Below are 18,935 nucleotides of genomic sequence, written 5' to 3'. Positions count from 1 at the left end.
ACCTGTGCGATTAGGACTGGTTAATGTATCAGATTGCTTGGRGTTTACTTGCTCTGTCAAATAACAGGAACGCTGATAAATTGATCGCAGGTATTCGGGAGTCACYGAGGTGGCTGCTGGCTGCTCTAGGCAGCTCAGGCCACTGTGGGTGCTAGYGCAGGTCTTAGAGGAGACCTCTTCCGTCTGGACTAGTGTAAGACCCCCCATCATAAATAAATCCATTTATAAAGGTGGGTCTTGCAGGGCATTCTGACATATGTGCATATCGTTGAGCAGCCTTCAGGTGGGCTTGTCCACTGCCTGTGGTTGAAACATGCAATTAATGGAAATTAATTTTCAACGAGCAGAAGGAAGTGCCAAGTCACGCTGTTAACACCGTTTTTCTCCTTGCTGCTTTCCTAGATGAAGGACTGTGGGATACGTTTGTGAAGGATGTCCCTCGCAGTGCTACCTCCTACACAGTCAGCCTGGACAAGCTGAAACAGGGGGTGACCTATGAATTTCGAGTGGTGGCTGTCAATGAATTTGGCTATGGAGAGCCAAGTGTCCCCTCTGTGGCAGTATCAGGTAATCGTGTGTTGTTACACCTTTTCAAATGGGTTTGCTTTTGAAGGGGGAAGAGAAAAAAACAAAAACAAAAATAGATTCTCTAGTTAAAATAAATCACCAAGGCTCTGTTTGCTCTTTCTCCCTACTCCTTTTGTAGTCAGCTCTGTTCCTTACTCTGCTTCCTTCTTTTCCTAGGGTCTGTGATAAATGTTTTCTGTGTTATTTTGAATTTAGCTTTCAAAAATATAAAATTGTAATTACCTAGAAATGTTCATCATATCCTCTGTGCTGGCATTGCAGTAGAGTGTGATACCTCCAGGCCCCCAGCACCCAAAGAGCTTATTGGTGGTGCTCAGGTACTCATCCACTCTCCCTGCTCTGTTGTGGTTATTCCCGGTAAACAGGGCTATTGGCTTAACATGCTTCCAGCATGCCTTTGAACAAACCAGCCTTCTGACTTTCAGGAGGAGCTTCAATACCTTGAAGGGCAAATTCAGCTCCGCTTGCAGTGTTTGGGCAGCTGGAGTCTGATGGCCTCTTGTGAAGTAGGAGAGTTTGTCCTTGTGAAAGCTTTGCTCAGGTTGCTTTTTACCCTTGCTGAGACAGTTCTGCTGCAAGTTGCTTTTGAGCAATAGGTTTCATCTTTGCTGTGTCAGCAAAGGCAGACAAGAGGAATAAAAGAACCTGCTAAAATGCCTTTGTGATTCAAAATTCTGGAGAGTCCTGAGAACCTGGCAATGCTCCAGTATCTGGAGTGGCTTTTATCTCTTTGCACCTAGGGTGAAAAGCATAAACACCATTCAGCAGTTACCCAGCAGGCAGGAGTAGTAAATGCTGCTATCACCATCATGGCTGCATTTGTCCTTACACAATTGGCCACTTAGCCTGTGAGAGCTGGCTATGGATTTCAGTGCGAGTGCTACCTTGCTTTTCTCCTTCAGGACAAGGGCATCAACAACCCACTCCAAACGCTGAGAGTCAGTGTTTTTTCCTGTCTGTGGTTTCACAGAGGCTATAACACAAAGTAAAGGGTCATTCTATAGCAGTAATCATGTCAGTCTCTCTTTTTCTGGAAGGCATCATTCCCCCAAACCCAGGTATGCAGCTCCTTGTGATGCTTTTTATAAACAAAATGCTTGTTTGCAAGTTCTCCACTTGAACAGAACTATTTAATTAATCTCTGTTTGATGCTTCAATGTTCATCTCAAATTGCTGCATGAAAGTAAGAGGTTTCCATTGAGATTCACAGTTGTAAAAGTATAAAGCATTTTAGGCTGGCCATTTCAGCTAGCACAGGAAGGTACAAATTGCACTGAATCTGCTCAGCCCAGCATGGCTTGCACAGTTTGCCTTCAGGGCTTTATTGGCCTGGCCTGGCCTCCTAGCAAAGAAAGATTGKGGCTACTTTTCGCTGCTGCAGAATACCCAGTCATCTGGAACAAATCTGAGCCCATATCGTCAGGCTCGTAACAGGCTTTTGCTTAGATCCAGGGTTCTGGACAGCCAGGGGAAAGAGAATAGCCTGGGTATGGTGATAGTGAGRATTTCAGCTGCAGTTGGTCTCCTGGCATCAGCCATTCCCACCAGGTGTTTCTCTACCTTACTGCATGCAGCGCAGTTGTGCGCAATTGTCAATTTGTGCTCTACTGGCAGCATTTCTTCTCAAAGCTGAGGGATGCTGACAAAGAGAATACCACAGCAAAAAAATAACAGTACTTACTACTTTAAACCGACGCTGGCAAGATAACTCTAGAAAGGGAAAGCTAGTAACATTTTGAGTCTCTGCCAGGTGGGGAAATAGAGGTCAAATGGGGTGAAATGACTTGAGATTGCACAAAATCCAGGCAGATCTGGGAAGAGAACTGATGTTCACGTGCTGCATGTTGGGCTTGGCTGAGCTGATGGAGAAACAGTATAGAATAGCAGGGAAAATTGGAAGGTGRAGACAAACTGTGTAGGTACTGAAATACTCTGACCCAAGTGTACTTTGTTCCCTGGCGCTAGCTGTATCTATTACAAAGGCCACTGGTGAGGCCCAGGCCTCTTTAAAATGTGGAGTATCTGTGGGTCACAAGAGATCTATTAATAGTTCTTTGTATCCAGGGAGTATTAAGCATGTTGGAGCAGTCAGAAAATGTGGGTATGCAGAGCTGTGGGAAGAAACCTACCTGTCTTCATTTGGTGATGACTTCTGAGCTAAGGGGTTCTGGAGTGCTGCTCTGAGTCTGCGAAAGATGCTTGTGGAGGTGCTGGAGCCGTGATATACTCCTGTCTGGCTCTCTTTGCCATCAAGGAAAAGTGTCAGCATGCCTCTTGAAAGTGCTGATTGCCTAGTAGAATATATGACCGCCTTTGAACATTCCTCTGTCCTGCACAGTATTATGGATGCACCATTCACTATAGGAAGAAGGGGAAATTCTGAAGGAGCATAAAGAGGAATTATTACTTGTTTTTTGTTCTTTCAGCACAAACAGAAGCCCCTTTTTATGAGGAGTGGTGGTTTCTGCTGGTGATGGCTCTCTCTAGTCTGATCCTCATCTTGTTAGTGGTGTTTGCAYTGGTCCTGCATGGCCAGAGCAAGAAATACAAGAACTGCAGCACAGGTAAGACACTGGCCCCGTGCTGTGCACAGACTCTCAGGAGCTGCAGAAATTAGAAGTGTCTTGCATTTGAAGCACTGATCATACCTTCTGTGCTGGCATTCCAGCTCTATAACTATGAATGCCAAAATATTCCCCTTTCAAAACACAGATTCCTCATTCTGGATCTCTGAATATTGCTTTTATTTTGTCTTCTCCTTACAGAATGAAGTTCTGGAAGGAATGTTTCTCTGATAGCCTCCTCCACTCCAGCAAGAAATAGCTCTGATGCTAGGAGGTGCCAAAAAGACACATTAATGAGTAGAGCAGGTGGATGGGTCTTTGCTTTACCCATTCTTAGGGATTAACGTAGTGAAGTAGTCTTTCAGGCAGAATTTAGTAATTCAGTCCCAAAGAGGAGATCTTTTCTTTCTTTATAATTCACTCTTAACGAGTGTTAGTAAATCAGGTTTTAGTCYCATGGGGTATAAGATGTATGAATATCGTGGTATTTTACTGAGCTAATACTATTACATATTTGTAAGCAGAGAACACAGGAATCTCTCATCTTTTTTGTTTTGCTCTGTTTTGGGGGAAAAGACATGAAAAGACAGGTCTGACCTGTACCATCAGGTATCAGCGTTCACACTGAGTCTTAATGTAGCACTGAAATTGAAGCCAAGGATAAAGTACCTGTCTGCTGCAAAGTGGCAATATGCAACTGGTCTTCTTCCCCAAGACACTAGCTGAGCTCACACCTTTGGGATTACAAAGAATGAGCATGGGAGAAAATAAGCTCTTGCTGTATTTGATCACAGGAGAAAATACACTTGGCTGTGTTTTACCTCTTCTGCCAGTCCTATGTCCTTTTCCCTTCCCTGTGTCATTCTGTGATTTCTCACATCTGTATCCCCCTCATTACAGCTATGGCATCTTTCTCCCCTTTGCTACCCACTGAACCTTCCTCTTGCTTTCTTTCCTGTCTTTTTTTTCTCCTTTTCTTCTTTTTCTGCCTTTGCTACTTTTACTTTCCCTTGCTTTGCTCCCGTCAGCATGAATGGGATTCATGGCACCTAAGTTTAGGACATCTTCAATGGCCATCTGAACTAGTCATCTGGATTCTATTTATAGTCAAAAGACAGAAATAAGCTCTGGAGCACAGTTGATCCATGTTATTTTTGATGCCTACCTCAGAATGAAATGCATGTGACCATGACTCTCTTATCTCTTTTGGCTCCTTCTGTCCATTCACACTCCTGATAAGCTCTTTTCACCCACTCTGATTGGAATCATTTGCCAGAAAGAAAGGTAAAGAGATTTTCAAAAAATGAAGATTGTCATAAAACAAAAAGAAGAAGTTAGAAACCCATTTCTAATGGTTCTTACAGTTGCTTTTGTGGGAAAAGTGCCTTTGTTTCAGCTGAACCTTTCATTGACTGTCTCCAGGTAAAACCATCTCCAATATGGAAGAGTCAGTCACCCTGGATAATGGAGGCTTCACTGCTCTGGAGCTCAACAGTAGGCACCTAAACATCAAGAGCACCTTCTCAAAGAAAAATGGAACCAGGTAATAAGCTGGGAACACCATGCTCTTGGAAATGGCTTTTTGTCTGGCTTCAAGCCAATCGTTGAAGAGACAAAGGGGAGAAGCTGTTGTCTGGAGGATCTAGGGAGGACTGTACACCGGTGTCTGAGTCACTGCCCTAGACTGTGATGCCAGCTTCTAAACACGATGTTGTTCACGGACTGTAGTCATTTCAGCAAAACGACAACATCCCATATGCTCATCCCTTACGTTTCCTAGGTCTCCTCCTCGCCCAAGCCCTGGGGGGCTGCACTACTCTGATGAGGATATCTGCAACAAGTACAACGGAGCCGTGCTGACCGAGGGCTTAGGCCTGAGCGAGAAGCCCTTGGAAGTATCCGAGTCAGAGGTGAGTGTTCTCCTTTGCCTTGGACAAAGCTAAGGCCTTGCTCAGTCACTGAAGGTGCTCATTTCCCCACTGAACCCAGGAAAGTCTTTGAAATCCCATTCCCAGACCTGCACTTTACTACTTTCTCATTGTTTATCTGTCTTGAGTACTTTAAAATGTCTGTGTCTGCTGGCTGTTCCCATCATGTGCTCTGTTCTAAAATTAAAACACCACAAGAAAGAATGACAGACTGGGCCCAGCCAAGTTAGACCTGGCCTCAAGGGATATTTCACAGTTTTCCAATGCCATGTAAAAAGGAAAGCACAGTCAGTCAGTTGGCGTGTGCTCACCTCTCTGGTACGTAGCTGCACATCCTGTCGATCCTATGGGCTGCTGGATCAGCCCACAGGCTGATCCTGTGATGCCAGTGGGCTGCAAATTGGAACATTTTCGGGAAAAGGTGTATGTGTTGAGAAATAACCAGCTGCTTGGAGCTACTGTCTGGACTGAGATCAAAGATGAGATGCGCATTGGATTGCTGCACTGACCAAAGTGCGGTTTGAAGTTTTCACAGTGCATTTTTAGACCATTACAGCAAACATCAAGATCCAGAAGAGTGGTCTTTACTGACAATAACTGCTGCCTCTGTTACAGAGGGGGTAACTGGGGAATGAGTAACCTGCAAGGATCCCATAGCAAGTGCAGTGAGAGCCCAGCATTCGGGTTTCCTGATGCCCCAGTCCTCAGAGTTAGTCTAACACAAGAGAAGCCTTCTGCTCAGTTTGCCTTTAAACTCTCCAGCAAAGGTTGGTGTGTGCCAGCATTATACATCTGGCAGCGCTCTGTCTTGTGTCTCACATCCCCTTTAAGAAGAAATGAAATGCTCATGGTCTTTAGGAATTCAGCAGTGGCTCTGGGTTAAAAGACAGGCTTTGAGAAACATACAGAAAGGTAAACCTGTCTCTAAAATTATGTGTTGTTGGCTGAGATCCTGATGAATCTGAGCTGACAGCCCAAGAAGCGAGCAATGGGCCAAACTACTCCGAACCTGACCCTTCCAGCAAGAATAAATCAAGAGCAGCAAGTAGTGAAAAAGGATGACAGTTTTCATCTGTAGCTTCTCTGCACCTGCAGCTACAGCTGCTTTCCCTGGCTACCTAGCTCTCACCTCCTGTTAATTACTGCGGACAGCCTGCCACGTTGTGCTGCCCTATGGCCGACCCATCATGCAGGCAGCTTTCCGTGGTGTAGCTCAAGCTGCTGTCTCTGCGATGTGTGAGTATTACCTCCAGATTAAACCCGTAGTGCTTTAGTCATGTCACTGTAACAACCCAGCATTAAACCTGTCATTAAAACAGTTTGCTGACCATGATCATGAATTTAGCTCTGGCACCTTTTGACATTAATTTCAAAGCCCTGTGTGGTATTTCCTGGTAATGCACTTGCAGGGTGTCATTGCTGTCTTCTATATGCACTGTTTGTACAACACAGAGGAGGGTGATCTTCGTTTTTTTCCCAGGCTRTTATTAATATTACTTATTTACTGTGTATTGCAGTAGAGCCTGAAGGTCTCAATCAAGACTCTAGTGTTTTTGTGAATCTGTCTGTGTGTGCATGTGAGTGTGTGAACAAAATGTGCCTCCTGTTTTCCCTTGGGGCTTAGATATGTAGTCCTTCTGTATAACGTCTTTGATGCTTGCGCTTTTTTGTGGGGAGTGCTTTTAGGCATGAAATGTTAATAGGCTCCCAGCAGAGGTAGCAACAGAAGATGCTGCCTTTTGATCAGCCTAGAAATGCTGTTTATGTTGGTGGTGCAGAGAGGAGGTGGGGGTGGAGAGGGGCAGAGGTGGCTATAGGAGTTTGACCACTCTCTTTTCAAGCATTCACGAACCTATTAGTTCTTCTTGTTTGTCATTTCTGTTCTCAAAAGGTATCTTAAGGGACATGCTCAGTTTTCCAAGGATTTCAGAATCCCCATCTCCTTTAGCAGGCAGAGATGTTTCCCACCTTATGAAGAATTAAAGGCATCTTATTTTTATAAGAGCTCTGTACAGCTTTGGGCCTCTGCAGCAAAGGGGTCCTGATGTTGTTTTCCTCTGATGCATCTTTGCACGCATCTCAAATTCCACTTGATACGATGCACATTAGGGCAGGCAAGGCCAAAAATCACCCTTTTGCTTTCAGCCCACACGTCATCTTGTTGCTTCTTACTTGTGCTCCTGTAGCCTGAGGTGTCAAGATTTTATTTGGAGAAGGAAGTTCACTACCTTCGAGTCTCACAAGGTTACTGAACGTGAAGCAGTCTGGAAGAAACTCCCAGGCTGACTGACTGCACTTAAAACAGCGCTGCCAGGGAGCGCTGCCTCCAAGCTCCCTACTGAAAGGGAGGAGAGCAGAAAAGAAACAAAGGGAAAATCTAGCCGACCAAACAGTACTCTAGCATTCATAAATCAAATTGTTAACTTAGTCCATGTCATGAAAACCAAGCACCAGTGCTGTTAATGAGGTTAAAGTAGTTTAATTGGCAGGTATGGAGCAAGAGAGTGCTAAGAGTGTAATTTCCAAATGATTAATAATAATAATAGGCTTTCAGATGATGAGTCAAGTGGACTAGGCTCTAGATAGATAATCTGAAGAAATTCTGAATTCACCCTGCACAGAAATTTGATGATATATCTACTATGCCACCCAACCATGGAAGAGCAGTTTCGCTGAGGTGGAGGGGTTGGTTGCTTTTTTGTTTGCACATGTCTTTGTGGTCTTCCAAACCTGCTTTCAGAAGATCATATTCTCACAAATTGCACACGTTATCAGATGCAGGTATTGCTCTGGTCATCTCAGCTGCCCTCTGCAGCGTAGCTGACTTTGGCTTTCTCAGCTCTGTATGAACATACTATAAATTTCCACTTAACAGTTATTATGGAATATGACTTAACTTGTTTCCAATAAAGTTCTCCAGTGATATTGACAAGTTGGGCACTGTGTGGCAACCAGCTGCAGATGACACATTAAATGAGCAAGGGTTCCCCTGTCCCRGGAAATCTGTTTGCCTGCTAGCTTGCCTGGTCTCCCTTACAGTGTATGCCCTTCGTGGCAACCAAGAGGAGCTACTGCCATCTACAATTTTATAAACAATCTCATAAGGTTGTTTCTTGTCCCGTCACTTTTTAAAACAAATTGATAATTGGAACTATTTTCAAATTTCCTACAATCCTGGCCTTTTGACTAAACTAGCCAACTCAGGTTCCCAATTTGTCTCTTAACAGCACTAGTGCGTTTTGTGTTATCAATAAAATACTTAGGCTGTCATTTTCTGTAATTGTTGTTTCACAGGCATCCATGCACCTTTGGTTGACAGCTTTTAATGTCACAGTACATCCAATCCCACTCCAGCCTATGGAGGTTTCCTAGGTAACAAAGCCAGAGTCGCACTAAAGGGCGACGCAGAGCGGAGAAAACCAAAAACAAAGCAAAAAGCCCTGCAGCGTTTCTATTTACTCAATAGTTCAAAAACATTAAAAATAGTATGTCCAGCCTAAAAAAAAAATCCTATAGAATAAGATGTCTCTATTATCGTGCAAAGCAGGTTATGGCATGTATTTTATTGCTCCTTGATTTTCATCAGAGCAAAGAGGGACCTGGGACAGTAATTTGGAGAATTCCTTGCTGGTCAGGGTGGTTATAGTATCTGGTTGGGACCAGAATTGTAGAAGATACTTAAAAACACATGGACAGAATAGTCAAAATAGTGCCTATTTTGAAGGAAATACTAAGAAAGCCCCTTGTATCAACACTAACAAGTAAATCATCCTTTCCAGTATTAGCACTAACAATGGTAAAAGGCCAAAGTTAGATGAGGTTTGTGCAGTTATATGTGTTTCATGAAAATCCCTTCTGAATTTACACCAAATTGGTATTGTCTCCCGGTCGGGATAATGGAGTAATTAGCAGCCAGGCTGTCAGCAGGTGGCATTGTTTTAAATAGTCTCTTTCTGTTCATGGCAGGTCTAAGTGACGCTGTATTACAAGTGGCAGCAGCCCATCTAAAAGTGTTCCCAGTATTTCTCCTCTTTATTTGTTGGCTTCTGGCAATCTAGAAAGGACTTGGCTTAGGTACAGAAATTTTATTAGTTTTGTGGGTGAGTATTTTTCTCCTAGCAATGGACAGAAATCAAGTGGCTGCACCAGTATTATTATGCCTATCAAGTAATGTGGAGGTCTTTGGGATACTGCTGTTTCATGAAAGGGTCAAAGGATGACCGTTCATGATCAAAGGAGCCATTTTTGCATGCGTGTACTAATTTTTATCAGACAAAGTCAGCCAGATTATCTCAGGCCTGTAATTTATACATTCAAAGTGAAGGATATGATTTTTGCCTGACAAACATTTACACAAACTATTCCAGTAGAAGGAATGGTGGGCTCTAGGGAGGAGAAGGAAAGGTGGGGAAAAGAAGCTGAGAGTGGTAAATTCTTCCGTGAATATAGCTCAAGCTGAAAGAGGACATATGTCCCCAGCCTCACTAGCCAAGGACAGTACTGGACAAGGGTTGCTTAATTGCTTGCCTTAGGTGGGAATGGATGGGGACAGTCTCCCGTGGCTTAATTCTTCCTCTCAGCTTTTCTTCTTAGAACTTCTGGCCTTTTAGTTGTCTTTTTGTTTCAGCGTGTCTGTGCAGCCATCAAGAACACCAGTAAGGAGCCAGTGGAAGGGAATTTCTTTTTTTCCCCCATGCTTATGACACCTCAACTCAGCTGATGCAATCCACCTCATCAGCCAGTGGCTCATTTCTTTGGGCAGGTGGCTGAGCACGTCTGAGGCTGTCAGACTGATGGTGGACTGGGGAAGGAGTCAGAAGACAAGGCAAGGGCAGTGGTAGCATCATGCCTTTGGTGGAGGAGGCACATCCGTGGGAACTGTATGAGTTCACACCATAAGATGATGCTTGGTTGCTTGCTGCTGGTGAGTGATCTGTAACCACGTTCCTCTGCAGCGAGCGGGGAGACTTCTCTTCGGGATGCAGCCCTGGCCCAGCTCCCCAGGTGCTCGTTACCTTAAAATGAGACTATGGAGCTGCAGTGTAATGTTTGGAGATGCAGACTGCTGCAACTTGTTAGCTGACAGGAACAGAGGAAACCAGGGGCTGGGGATCCCTGTTTGCTGTCTGTGGGTCTGCAGGGAGACTTGGTTGACTCTGTAAGGAGGACACCAGCTTGTCTGAGCTGCTGTTCCTCTTCCCTACCCTACTGCCACATCTGCAGTCATCAGAGGCACTTTTGTTCGATCCTCTTACAAAACAGCTAGGGCAGTGCTGGCAGGATGTTCCTGGTAGCGGTGCCAAGATTCTGGACTTGTTCTCTGTACCCACCACCTGTGAAATAGTCTAAATCTGAGGATATTCCAGACATGCTACAAAAAGCACCTGTTCAGGAGGACTTTTGGAGGTGGTTGGATGTTGGCTTCCCAAGACTGGCAGCAAGTGCAAAAGGAGTGTTTTCCTAGATGAGAGACGTGCTGAGTTCCTTCTGGAATAATTATTAAATGCCGGTAGGGTTTCGTTGTAATATTAATTATGTGTCAAGACACCTGGAGCTTTGCATTCTTAAAATAATAAATAAATAATAAAATAATACATAATTCTGATAGAGCCAAAGTGTGGTTGACAATGGAAGGGAAATTTTGCAGAGCTGTAAAGAGCTGCTTTGCTCAGACTTTCAGAAGACTCTGGGAAAAATGTCTCAGCCCTGTCCATCACTGTTTGTGCTGGAAAATGGGCACGAAATAGTATTGAAGCAGCTATCTAAGCAAAGGAGTGGGATGATGGATGTGGTGCCCTTTTCAAAGGATGGTTCGCAAGGCTTTTGAGGATTGTTCTTTAGAGAGCATTAAAAAGAAGCTTTGGAGGAGGAGAGACCAGTTGTGTGGCAGGGAGGATCAAGGAGGATGTGCATTTGCGGTGTGGTGTTGTAGAGCAGAATGATACCAACTTTTGAAACTAATTGCAGCAACTAACAGTTACAGGCTCCGGTTACCCACCTCTCTATTTTATGTCGTAGGCAGTTACTGCTTTGATATTTAATTGCCTTCAGGATTGGCTATGCAGATTATCAGGAGGAAAAAAAAAAAGAAAAAAGCTTTTGCCTGCACAAACCAGAGATCCTGAGAGGAGGCATGAGATATGGAAATTACTGAGTAAATGTTTGCATGCTGAACAGGATGTGGCTGTTATTGGTGGGAACGCTGGTGGGAACAGGAGGAAAGTGTGCATTTAGATGCCATGGCCAAGGCTTTACTATGGTCTCTGTATTCAGAAGAGATCTACAAGCCGCCTGTGATTCCTCCAGCTGTAGCACAGCAGCAATACTTGAGGGGGGGGCAGATGCACAAAGTATATCTGATTACATCTCAGTAGAGCTCCTCAGCTCCATCTATTGATATAAGCTTTTTAGCTACCCAGCCACCACACATAAATGTTTCAAGGGGTAAGATCCTTTCTGAATGCAGGCCAGGGCCTGAGCCGTCCCAGGAAAGCAACTCCTCCGTTCTGGCAATCATTCTTTTTCAGATTTTGCATTCTGTTTTCTTCTGTTGCTGCTGGTTGTGTGTATTGTTATACCACAAATAATCAGGTGGGATATACAAAATAGAGTTCTTTGGCTGAAATAAACAGTAATTTTGTTTAATTCCCTTTCAGCGATGTAAAAAATTTTCAATTTTTAATGAGGCACAGAAGCCAAACTCACTGACTACTATGCAGGTGCCCTGATCTGACCATCATAAACAACAGTAGGTCTGGCCAACTTCTGCACATTTGCATGGAAGACACTTTTTCTCTCCTTGCATCGGAAGAAGAGAGATTCTCAAAATTTTTCTTTGATCAACATTTATCAACATTTCACCTGTCTGAAATTGTAATTGCAAGCTTTTTGGTGGTGTGATTGAAAGCTGCTAATTTCCCTATGTCATCTCTACACTCCCCTGCATCTTCTGTCAAAACAGGAACTTTTAACTCTTGCAGCAGTGTTCTGCAGTGAATTAGCACAGATTTCTCTGCATCCCATATTGCTGGAGTCCATCGGGGACTTTTCAGGCAAAGCCATGCTAAATCAGAGCACAGCAGTTTTCTGCAGTCCAGTGTGTGTTGCAATCAGATTGCAGACCATCCTACTCTAAAATTACAGCTTTTGTCAACTGGCGATGTTAAACTTGTCTATAATTTCTTTCAGAGTGGAGCAGGCTAAATCATAGTTGCTAATGGCTGCTTTTTTCCTCTGATGCTCCAGGCCACTGACTCAGATTATGAAGACGAGCTGCCAAAGCACTCCTTCGTGAACCATTACATGAGCGACCCCACATACTACAATTCTTGGAAGCGCCAGCAGAAAGGGGTGAAGCACCCRGCGTCCTGCAGGTACGAGGAGTGCGCGGTGAGCGAGGCAGAACCCTATTTCCAGACTGTCATCACGACACAGAGCTCAGGAGGGGTGTACACCCCAACGGGACAGCCCGCGCCCGGCTCCCGGACTCCAGTGACAGGGTTCTCCTCCTTCGTCTGACACCGGCGYGGAGGAGCCAGCACAGCCGAACCTCCGGCGGAGCTCGGGGCGACCCGTCGCAGTGACTGTGTGTGTGTGACCGGTGTGGTGAACTGTGGGTAACTTCTCTATCAGGGTAGAATGGATGGGAACACGAATGAGGCTATTTTTTTTCTGAAGACAATCAACTCTAGAAATACGGAGCTGAACTAGCTGAACCTTTGTTAAAAAAAGAAAAAAAAAAGAGTTCTGAAAAGTGACAATTTTAACCACTTGTGAATAGTAGGGGTTTTTTAACCGCTTTTTTGTAACACTGCTTCAGGAAGCAGCTCCCGTATCCTTCTCTTCCCTTTTGCTTTCTCTCCCCTCCTCCTATCCCCCATTCCCAAACAAGGAGGTAAATTCCCTAGATACAGTGAGTGACTTCGTGATGTGATCTGAAGAGAAAACACATAAAACCTCCCAGGCTCCTTTTCCTTTACTTTTTTATTTTATTTTTTTAAATTTTCCCCATCATCAGGGTCAAGTAGGAAAATATAGAGAAAGGACAAATATCTACACGAAAAGCAGGCGCTTCCTCTCTCCTCTTCTCATTGCTGTACCCCACGTTAGGAGCACCGACTGATTAACTTAGGCTCAGATGTGTCACTGTCTGCTCTAGGCTCACTACTGGTGTTTTTATACTGAATTGCTGACCTGCTTTTCTTTCTTGTTCAAATGGGGCCTGCTGCATTCTTTAAATATTCCAACTCCAGGGCCTTTAGGAGAGGAGATGGCTCAAAAGAGAGCTCTAGACAGCAGTGGGTGAAGCAAGTGGGAAGAATTCAGATGCAAGGTCAGTTTATTTTTGGTGTGGCTCTTGTTCTCCCCTGTGGACTGCATATGCCATTTGAATTGTACCTTTTTCTTTTTCTTTTTCTTTTTTTTTTTTTTTTAAGTCAAAGGACATAACCCAGCAGGCCAGAGGAAACTTTCAATTAAGATTGCAGTGGCAAGCTAGAGAGTCTGCTAATTGATAAATTTTTTGATCATCAAAGTTATCCTGCCCTGTCAATAGAAGTTGAGCATCGTTTCGTGCCCAGATTCTGCAGCACTGCTTACTGGTCTGTAAACAAGTACACAGTAGCTGGGTTTGTTTGATTTTATTTTTTTAGTGCAAAGACACGTCACACAGATTGGGTGAGTTCTGGTGTCCACAGGTGCCTTTTATTGATTCTACAGCTTTGTATCTGAGAGAAGCAACAAAGTGTCTCCCAATAAAGCTCACTAGGTTTTTTAAGCATTAGGATCATGAATTATCTTGTGCACTTTTACACAGGCTGCTTTGTGCACTTCCAGCTACAGCCCTTTGGAAGATGAGAGGGGATTTTTAGTTTATTTCCCATCCTTTTGTATGTCTCCCTTTTTGTTTCCCTCTTTTCCCCTGCAGAACTGCAACCAGTTCATCCTTTTCCTGAGTCTGTTGTGTTTAGCAGCAAGTTGTTTTGCTCACGAAGAAGCTGTCAGGTGCTTAAAGAGTCCCAATCCAGCCCTTGGACCTAGGAACAGTCCTGGATCACTGAAATTTTTACTGCAAGAGTTTGAAAGGGGGATTTGGAAGTAGGCATGTCCTTGCCACTCCAGCATCTGGCATTTCCTCCCAGATGGGTGTAGAAGAGCCAGGATAATTGGCATCCTGCCGCTTGCTAATGTGCCGTCAGGGCACACGTGGGCACTGCTACTATTGCAGATTGTCCCAACCCTCTCTGGAGAGATGTGGGACAGTGGTGGCACTGCCTGGTGGTGGTCTTCAAGGCAGGTCGTTGAAACCAAGCTGGCATTGATTACTGCTGCTGCCCATCAGGGCTGGTTAGGAGTAGGCTGGTGGCACCTCACCTGAGCAGGTGAGGTTCGAGGGCAAGCTCAGCATTTCTGTCACCTTTCAGTGCCTCTGTGACAAGGCAAATGAACTCAGAACTGCTTTTATTCTTTGGCACTGCCTCTGAGCACTGCTGCTCTTGGTGCATACTGATTCTGGATAGCTTTGGCACTGGATTGATGTTCCTCTCCAAAGGCTCCAGAAAGAAAAAGTTCAAAACCAAAAACTCCAGTGTCTGTGTGTTCAAGTGCTTTTGAATTTGGGATAATGATCCACAGCTCATTAGATGGTAAGTGGCTTGCAAAGACATGGGCTTGAGCCAAAACTGTGTGAGCCATCCCTTTTTCTGCACCTGGATAGGATGTGTGTGGGATGGAGAAGGGGCTCCAAAGAGGATGAAATGTGCTTACTGTGAAGAGGAACGTAAAACAAACAAAAACCACTGCCTTCTGTGCACTTTGACTGTTCTCTTAAGCCATATGGACTTTGCTTTAATTACTGAGCTGACAAAAATTTGTTTGTAGTCTATCATTTGAGTTTTGTTTTGTTTCTTAGGCAAAATTATCTGTGTGACTTTCTGACTTGTTTTCTTTCTCCCTTGTTATTTCCTGCATCAGATTACATATTTTAGACACCCTGTTTTCTATACATAGACATAGCAGTGCAGTTGCTGTTGGAGATTTAATGGTGCTTATCCAACGGCTGTGAGAGGCAGCATTACAGGAAGAGGCTTCCAAGGACCAGAGGGAGTTAGCAAAACAGGTTAGAAGAAAGTAGATCAAACTACTACTGAAGAGCTTGCCCAAAGGTAAGCGTAGCTCCACATCTCCTGCAGGTATTGCCAGACCTGGATTGGTGTAAGGTGCAGTTGCTCCCTGGGTTTATTCTGATACCACATTGAGCCAAAAAGCAAGGAAACCCCATAGAATGAAGGAAGTGGACTTCACGGCGCTGTTCCGCCGAAGAAGAACATGGGGAACAGCAAGACCTGTACCAAGTGAGGAGAAGAGACTATCCCTTCTTCCTCAGAGCCAACTGCGGCTAAAGTGCTCGAGCGTGCTGAGGGCCTGCCGAGTTGGTTGTACAGCCCTTTTCTTCTGACTGCCTCCCAAACAAAACGGCGGGTGTGATTCTTTTAGGACCTGTTGACCTGAACAAAGGAATTTCTGCTCCATTCCAGTTCACACTACTGTCCCCCTGGGGTTTTGTTTTATTTAGGGGTTGGCTTTTCTTACATGCAGGTTTATTTTATTTAAGCATTCGCAAAGCATGGAAGTGCCCTGCCCTGCTCACCCCTGAGATAAGAGTAGGATATATATTCTTCTGCCCACTGCTTCGTATAGCTATGTGCATGATGCCTGTGCCTTGTTGTTAGCATGCTGTACTGGTAAAATATGATTAATAGGTATGTTTTATTTACCTCAGATATCAAGTAAATTGTTCTATCTGGAAGGAAACACCCATCAGTTAGCAAGAAAGCTCTCTTTCATAGCTGTAATCTTTGAGAGTCACAGCCTTGAAATATGACTTTTAAACATTAGCTGTCATGTTAAAATAACTTTACCCATCAAACTTATTTTTGTTTCATCTTACTGTTCAGAACAGTCTTGAAAAATGAAAGCTTATATTTAAAACTCTTTCTTATGATATTTAATTTGTATTTATTTATTTACTTTGCCTTGTTTCTCAGGTCTCTTGGTGGCTCTTATAAAAAATAAATAAAAACAGCATCATGAAATGACCAAGAGAGACATTTCAGGGAGCAGTTTAATAGGAGCTCATTTTTCATGCAATAGCCTTGGAAATATCCAGTTTCCTACAGGAAAAGAGGGCCCACGTCTTYGCACCCCTCCCAGGGCTGAGAGGACACCCACCACCACTGTCAGGGATGCTCCCAGCGAGTACCAAAGCTCAGGTTGTCTCTGTAGTAAATCCTACTCTGGTGCAAAAGTGCACACGAATAAATAAGCTGTCCAGGGCCCCTTGTATTGTTCCAGCCCATTCTCAATGGAGCATTATATTTCCCCAAAAGTCCGTTTCACCCACAGACCTTTGCTGTTTGGGTGCAAGCCGCAGTCGTGAGAAGGGACAGGAGAGGGCACTGTTTTATTTTAATCCGTGATAGCCTCTTCTTGCCCCACCCTGGGAGTTACCAGTTGGAAACGCCTTCTTGGGGAGGGCAGGGAGAAGCCTCAGCRGAACAGAGCAGAGGGTTTCAGCAACATTTGCTAAAGGAATCACACTGCGGTCAGCAATCCTGCTTTTGGAAGCACTTGGCATTGCAGGAGAGAAGGAAAAAAAAAAGTATTTTTAAAAGGAAACTGGTCCATTACCCAACAGGACTTTTTTTCCTCCTCATTTTGAGCCTTAAAGCCAGTGATGCTTTGCAGATGGGCCGTGACCTAATTTCATCTGCTTACACCTAGGTCTCAGCCAGAAGCTGCTGTAGTGGTTGTTTAGAATAAGCATCTGAGTCTGTCCTGATGTGGGAATACATTTATTATTCTTGTCATTTCTTCCCTCAAGAAATCCATTGGGTCATCTAAAGATTATCCAATTTGCTCTCCAAAAAGAGAGGAGAAATAGCTGTTTATGCATAGATAGCACTGTTGTCTGCTCCCACTTGCTGTTTTCAGACTGAGATTTGTATCAGAAAATCCCTTTCAGTGAAGGAATTTGTGAAGAAACTTTAAAAAAGAAAAAAAACAAGAACAAAAACCTTTGGATAGGCCAGTAGAAATCAGCATTCCCAGAAACTTGAGACCCGTAGAGACAATATGATCCCTAAACCTCCTATCTTTAGATAACTCCTTTATCAATGATAACCAAAAGGGTACCTGCTATGACAGATGGTGTCTGGAGAGGAAAAGCCATCACAGGGCAGTTGCTAGACAGGCGCTCTGCATTGTAAACAGTCTCATTCAAACTTGAATTCCTGTGAGTTCAATCATATTTTCTAGGTCATTTTTATAGGTTTTTGCCACAACGTGTGGAGTCCATGCAACACCGTGGTGTTAGTAGAGGTCACATGGGGAGAGGTATGTCGCCGTTCTGTTCGCAAAAGCCACGTGCATGGTGATGTGGTTGTACAGTATCCCTTGAAACCTCCTCCCTGCAGAAAGCCACCCTTAAATTAGGAGCACGTTAAGCCTGAGATTGAAAATGTTGGGCTGGACACGAGCCTTAAACGGCTTCCTTGGACAAGTTCTTCATGTTTCTATATTCCTCCTCTTCTCACCCACATCTCTACCCCGCCAACCCTCCCGGACAACTAAAGTTGGCTTGCACTTTGTGAAGTTGTAAAGTTTGCCACTCCCAGTAGTAGAGAGCCAGCACTGATAAGCACTCGCATGACACCAGGGACAGGTGAGGCATAGCTGTGTCTGCGCAAGGGCTGAAATAGCATTGCGAGCTGCGGTTTGGGCACTGACTCAGAATTTTTATCTTCTTTTTTATCTTCTYGAGGCTGACACATGCACATTTTAAATGGCTTTGGAGCCTCAAGATTTGGCAGGAAATTTGGTTTGGCAAGAAATGCGTTACTTCACTTGGAGTCTGTTTGATCACGGTGTACTTTCTTGAGGCTTAAATCCTTGGATGCAGAGACCGTAACAGGGTTTCCCAGGTATGTTTGCTTCTCTAGAGCCACGCCTGGGAGTGACAYCTTTGCGGTATCACAGTGCGGTGGGGTTTTGCAAGCAGGAGAGCTAGGGCGCTGCACCGGTCCTGCCGGTCCGATAACATTCACTGCGGGGGCAGCGCTGGCAGCTCTCAGGTCACGGAAAGGTGCAAAAAAAATAAAAATAAAATAAAGGTATGATGAGTTTGTAGCCACTTTGCCACTCTTCGGATGGAGTCCCTCATCTCCCTYGGTACCCGCTGTCGGTTTAGGGGTAGGACCACCTTACGCAGCTATGTCGCAGAGTTACCCTTCGGTGTGTTATGGTGATCGGGTCGTTGCTTTTACTTCAGTGTCTCCTTGGGGATTTGACCTGTTTTTTTGTTCCACACCTCTTGTCAGCCTCACCTGCACCACTCCACTGTTTTATATGAGAAATTTACTTCTTCTTTTGCAAACTTGCTTCTAATTAAAAGAACCCTTTTTGAATGTGTGTGTCCTTGGTGCGTTTATTTGGAAGGGGGCGGGGGGTGACATATATTCAAGCCTCTTCTGTTATTTTTGGCTTGGAGAAATTTCTCGGTGCCTTGCCAGTGTGCTTACGATTTAACAGCTCGGGACAGTGAAAATGTAACGGGCTGAAACTCCAAGCTGTTAGTTCTGGACTGTAAAATCTTATAATTCCCTGCTGCTTTTCTGCTAAAATGACACTCTCAGATAGTTTACACCCCGGATTTGATCAGCCTTATATTTTTGTTATTTTCTGGTGATAAACTCCCACCCGCTCATTAATGCAGAGGAGTTGAAACGCGTTCAGGGCCAGGTAAYCCCCAGGGCCACCGCTTTGTGTGCCTTTGTCCCTTTGCAAATCCTACCYGCCG

General features: G+C 44.4%; 1 protein-coding gene across 1 annotated transcript in view; it reads left to right on the top strand.

Annotated features, from left to right (window-relative positions):
* The window catches only part of SDK1 (sidekick cell adhesion molecule 1), a 432,311-nt gene extending 413,768 nt beyond the window's left edge, over positions 1-18,543 (top strand). Inside the window, exons 42-46 of the mRNA XM_026083057.1 lie at positions 403-567; positions 3,015-3,152; positions 4,575-4,695; positions 4,933-5,062; positions 12,326-18,543. Coding sequence (XP_025938842.1) covers positions 403-567; positions 3,015-3,152; positions 4,575-4,695; positions 4,933-5,062; positions 12,326-12,598 — 827 coding nt within the window. The 3' untranslated portion in view covers positions 12,599-18,543. The remainder of the gene's footprint in view (positions 1-402; positions 568-3,014; positions 3,153-4,574; positions 4,696-4,932; positions 5,063-12,325) is intronic.
* The last annotated feature ends 392 nt before the right edge of the window (positions 18,544-18,935 follow it).

This window comes from Apteryx rowi, unplaced genomic scaffold, assembly GCF_003343035.1.
Source record: "Apteryx rowi isolate R43461 unplaced genomic scaffold, aptRow1 scaffold_6, whole genome shotgun sequence".
Classification (NCBI taxonomy): Eukaryota; Metazoa; Chordata; class Aves; order Apterygiformes; family Apterygidae; genus Apteryx; species Apteryx rowi.
This window is presented reverse-complemented; position numbering and strand designations above follow the sequence as displayed.